The 5,742-nt window shown below is 50.7% G+C and overlaps 1 protein-coding gene across 1 annotated transcript; it reads left to right on the top strand.

The window, feature by feature from the left end:
• Positions 1-658: 658 nt before the first annotated feature.
• On the top strand, positions 659-1,525 carry LOC135701462 (uncharacterized). The gene has a single exon (XM_065222272.1). It carries the CDS (start codon positions 659-661, stop codon positions 1,523-1,525), a length of 867 nt encoding a protein of 288 aa, XP_065078344.1.
• The last annotated feature ends 4,217 nt before the right edge of the window (positions 1,526-5,742 follow it).

A 5,742-nucleotide genomic window follows, 5' to 3' on the forward strand; every position in this document is an offset into this window, starting at 1 on the left:
CGCACAGAAGAAGTGCCAATCGGTCCACCTTCATTACCACGACGACGTTTAACACCAAGTCTGGGCCAGGCATTTTCCTTCCTTGATCGATTCGATGGTCGCTCAGCAGGAATATCCATGGAAATGCACTTGTCAACTTTATCACTCAGCGATTCCACCAAGTTGAACAGTTGTTGAACCTGAGCCGGTAAGCCATCAGGTGACGGAGTCGTGTCGTGTGTGAGCTCATCAGTAAAATACTGTTTCACACTTCTGCCATTCATTTTATCCCGGCAATTTGAACAAACGAATACAGCCTTGCCTTGCGAGAATAGGTCTTTGCTCGCACGACTGAGGTTGAAACCACAACATTGCATGCTGATGTGGAAGTAAACCTCACAAAAGCCGCAGCGCAACGGATCGATTTCGTTGATTTCCAACTGGCATTCTCCGCATTGTTTTTTCTCCATCCTTACAGCGAACAAAACAAAACTCGGTGAACAGCAACAAATGATAGCGTTAGCCCGAATACAGGAATGTGGTTGAATCCTTCGGAATCGTCCAAAACAGCAAATTCACAAATCAAATCCACCACCACCAGGAGCTCCCTCCGGTGTCTAAACTCCACTGGGTCGGAGCCAGGGAGTGGGATGCCTCCCCCATCCGATCAGATAGAACCATGGCCAACCGATTTAGAGCAGGGGACAACTCGGCGGAAATGAGAACCTGCCTCACCGAGCGACTGAGAACGATGTACCATAACCACCAACTCCGATACACCGACGGATCGAAGGCTAGGGGCCGAGTAGGTTTTGGAGTAACTGATGGCCGAACATCCCATTTCTGGAAACTCCCGGACCAATGCTCGGTCTTCTCAGCAGAAGCAGCAGCCCTACATTACGCGGCCTCCCTACCATCCTCCTCCCCTCTATGCATACTCACGGACTCCGCCAGCGCTCTGGCTGCATTGGAATCTTCCACTGCACGCCACCCGTGGATTCAGGCCATCCAGAAGCACACACAACCCGGCACCACCTTCATATGGATACCGGGCCACTGCGGAATCGCCGGTAACATTGAAGCCGACCACCTCGTGGCCATCGGACGAAGCGGCCGTCTTGCCCACAAGTCGGTCCCCAGACAAGACCTGAAAGTCTGGATAAAATCTACCATCAGGTCAGCATGGGGCAACGAATGGAACAGCAACCAAGAGCTTTTCATTAGAAAGGTCAAAGGGGAAACGGCCCCATGGACGGACACCAAAAGTTACGCGGAACAGAGAATACTCTCCAGACTTCGAACCGGTCACACCCGGATTACTCACAACATGGGAAGCAGCAGCGATGGAGGCTTCCGGAGGAGATGCGACGCGTGCCGAACAACGATGACTGTTGAGCACATCCTTATCAACTGCCCGTGTTTCCACGGATCACGGGAGTTATACGGTATGGCCGACAACATTCGGGACGTCCTCCAAAACGACCCGGCAGCGGAAATCCAACTCATCTGCTTTACGAAGGAAGCAGGAATCTACAAAAATATTTAAAATACGATATTGACAGCAGGCCCGGCAACCCTGCCGGCAGCGGCTGCCAGGGTCACCTGGCAGTTTCTGCCGGTGGGGCTCTACCGGGGTCCTGAATTTAGTCACTATAACACGAAAAATACTATTTTGATAGCAGGCCCGGCAACCCCTGCCGGTAGCAGCTGCCAGATTCACCTGGCAGCCTCTGCCGGTGGGGCTCTACCGGGGTCCTTTAGACAGCCTTTGAAATGAAAATTTGACAGCTAGCTGAGACAGGAAACATAAGTTTCAAAAACCAAAACTCTGTACATTCTAAAAACTCTGTAAACCCCCTTTTCCTCTAGGAATACCCCCCTCTGGGGTATTCGGAGACAAGCCAGCCAACGGCTAAAAGTCTCCTTAATAAAGATATAAAAAAAAAAAAAAAAAAAAATTAGCGATGAAAGCAGGTCCAGATAATACGTCAACGTTGAAAAAACGATTAAACTACAGTCAAACGAATTAAAAATAACTTTTAGCGGACACAATGTTAACGCGAATGTAACACACAATCACTGGACTTCTACAAATTTCGATGAATTTCTACTAAGTTCCCTGATCTTCTACATTTGATTTATCGACCTTGACTTAGAGCTTCCCATTTTGGGAGTTTGCTTGGAGGAACCAGCCAACATCGCAATAGCATGCGCATACCTGCCTTGTGGGAGATTAGCAAACCTCAACGGTCAAATCGACAGCATCTTCGATAACCGACCTGAACCGCGTATATTTTTGGATGACTTGAACGCGCATCACTCTAGCTGGGGGTGCCCCCGATTCGACTCAAGGGGTTCCACACTGGTAGACAAGTTCGAAAGGGAGGATATGATCATCCTTAATGACGGATCGCCTACCTTCTTCAATGGACGGCACACCACGGCAATCGATGTAACTGCTGTTAGTCGTTCCCTCGCTGGAAGAATGCAGTGGAGCGTCAATCCGGACCTCTACGGTAGCGATCATTACCCGGTTCAGGTGCAACTCTTTGCCGCCGCTATACCGGCAGAAACGCGGTGACCTTGGTGGTGCTATGACGAAGCCGATTGGGAGAGTTACGGTGAAACCTTCCAGTCGCTCCTTCAACAACGTAACCCTGACAGCATCGAGAGTCGAGAGTCTCACTGAAGCAATAAACGCAGCTGCGTCAGCAACCATCCCGAAAACCAGCAGCATTCCGGGGCGAGGAAATGAAGAAGACAGTTAAGGCCTGGCGAAAAGTCCTTCGACGAATCAAACGGCTTCCCATAGATGATCCGGATAGGGAAAACGCGCTCTGTATCTATCGAGAACGGCACAACCAGTGTCGCCAATTGGTCCGAGATGCCAAACGATCCAGTTGGACGGACTTCCTTGAAAGTATAAATGCCTCACAGTCTTCGGCGGAGCTCTGGGGTAAGGTCAACGCCCTCAGTGGCAAGCGCCGTACGGCCACACTGCATATACAGGCAGGTAGACGGCGCTGCAGTCTCCGACCCCGCAATCGTTGCAGATAAGCTTGGCGACTATTTCGCTGACCTCTCTGCGAGACGACCTTTCAACGGTTAGCAAACCCATCGACTTCGTCCGTAAGTAGTTTTCGAGTTTCTCCGGACACGAACAACCTGAGGATCAACCACGATTTCACCTGGCAGGAGCTTCAGTTCGCGCTTAGTAGAAGCAACGGGAAATCAGCCGGCTCAGACGACATTGGCTACCCGCTGCTCAAGAACTTGCATATCCCGGGTAAAGTAAAAATGCTGGAACTCTTCAACCAGCTTTGGCAGACAGACTCGTATCCAGAGCATTGGAGGGAGAGCTTGGTTGTCCCCATCCCCAAAACAAACGAGCCGACACGGGACGTGGCAAAGTTCCGACCCATTCGAGCGGATGGTCAACCGACGACTGAAGCAGTTTCTCGAGTCTGGCGGCTTTCTAGACCATCGCCATCACGCATTCCGGCAAGGCCACGGTACATCCACGTATTTTGCGACGCTAGGAGAGCTCCTCAAGGATGCCAAGGATAATGGTCTCCATACGGAGTTGGTTTCCCTGGACATTGCGAAAGCCTTCAGCCTTAGCGGCCATATCATCCATTTCGTACAAATTTTCCTGACTAGCAGATCCTTCCGAGTCTCGGTAGGTAATACCAAATCCCACACTTTCTGCGAGGAAACTGGCGTTCCCTAAGATTCAGTGATCGCTCTCACTTTGTTCCTGGTAGCTATGAACAGTGTCGTCGAGCGGTTACCAGCGAACATCTAAATTTTCGTGTACGCAGACGACGTGCTAATCGTAGCCACAGGTTAAAACTCCGGGACGAACGAGGATTAGAGCCCAAGCAGGTGTTTCCGCTGTAACCAGATGGGCCGCTTGGAAAGGTTTTCAGCTGTCTGCTGGAAAGAGCGTTAGGTGCCACGTTTTCCAGTACCGACATCGGGTATGCGGACCTTCCATAAAGATCGGTAATCAAGCTATCCCATTGAAGAATCTGTGAAACTGTTGGGGGTTGTCATTGACCGGTCGCTGAGTTTCGACCAGCACCTGCAAGGGGTCAAGGCCAGCTGTCGCACCTCTTCCGCACAATCTCTCGTCCCCACCGGTCCAACAACAGAGAAGTACGTTTCCGTGTTGCCCGGGCCATCGTAGACAGCCGGCTGATGTATGGACTGGAGCTGACCTGCATCGCTATACGCGCATCATCTTCGGTCTCCTACCCTCGACGCCAGCCGATGCCAGCTGTGTCGAAGCTGGCACTCTCCCTTTCCGGTACTGTATCTACGCAGCCATTGCCAACAAAACCGCTGCATTATCAGCAAATACCGCCGCAAACGACAGAATCTGCCTCCTCAGCGAGGAGGACAGAGTTCTCCGTACAATCGCCAACGCAGAGCTCCCCCCAGTGGCCAAGATTCACTGGTACGGAGATAAGAGTTGACAATCTCCCGCACCAAACATCGACAGCTGGATAAAGGAGAAGTTCAGAGCCGGAGACAATTCCGTAGTCCTTAGGAGATCGGTAGCAGAGCTGACCGGATTGTATCCAAACTACATGCATCGTTACACGGACGGGTCAAGATCGAGAGCTGGAGTCTGAATGGGAATCGCCCAATCCTGATCCTGTCGGACTCCCACAGTGTTATTCAGGCCCTTTCGTCGGAAGTCCCGGTCCACCCCTGGATTCAGGGCATCTTGAAGACTGCGCCACCTAACACTACACACGGATGGATTCCCGGAAACTGCGGGATCCCAGGGAACATCGAGGCGGACAACCTAGCCGGGTCAGGCCCATCGGGTCTTCGGTACCCGCACAAGGTACCGTTGCAGGACGTGAAGAGATGGATCACTTGCACAGTGTGGACAGCGTGGCCAACGGAATGGTCCAGTGCCAGACTTCCGTTTATTAGAAAAACTAAAGGCGACATCGGAGAGTGGACGGACCTTGCAAACCTGCGAGATCAGAGGATTTTTTTCCAGACTCCGGACAGGACACTCTCTAATCTCACTGGATTTCAGCGGAGGACCCTTCAGGAAGACCTGTGAATTCTGCCGTATTCCTTCGACGGTGGAGCACGTGTTATGCGTATGTCCACAATTCGAGTACCTTCGTTGCCTCCACGGTCTGCCTGCCAGCGTACGGGACACGCTAGCAGACGTGCCCTCAACTCAAGCAGCTGTACTGCGCTTTTTGAAGGCGGCGAAGCTATACTGCAGGATTTAGCATCATAGATTCTTTCGGCCGTCCGGACACCCCCGCTGGGCTCCCAAAGACCTCCTACAGTGGACATGTTTACTGTGTTATTGTACTAGCTGTTTATATGTTTAGCTAAGTAGATTATCAAAGGTTGAAATAGTATGATACTCAAGCAATGTGGCTGGGGGACCTCTTTCTAAAGCTTCCCACCCTTTACGGAGATCAACTAGCCTACGGCTGAAAATCTTCTAAATAAATGTTCCCTGAAGTTCTATGAAATTTCCTGAACATGTACGGAACTCCCTAAATTATTCAAGAACAGCTATCAACGTCTTCGAGCTTCGGAAAATACCCTCAAGCTATTCTACAAATATTCCTGAACATCTGGAAAGGTTCCTGAAATCAAATGCAGTTCCCAAAACTTCTAAAAAGTTTTTGGAGAATTTTTAAGCAAGATCTGTGACAAAGTGCTTCTAAGTTCCCCTAAATGATACGAAGATCCCAAATGTTCTCTAAAGTTTGCTGGACT

Source organism: Ochlerotatus camptorhynchus, unplaced genomic scaffold (genome assembly GCF_037179485.1).
Source record: "Ochlerotatus camptorhynchus isolate MF236.1 unplaced genomic scaffold, CSIRO-AGI_Acam_v1.1 ptg000162l, whole genome shotgun sequence".
Classification (NCBI taxonomy): Eukaryota; Metazoa; Arthropoda; class Insecta; order Diptera; family Culicidae; genus Ochlerotatus; species Ochlerotatus camptorhynchus.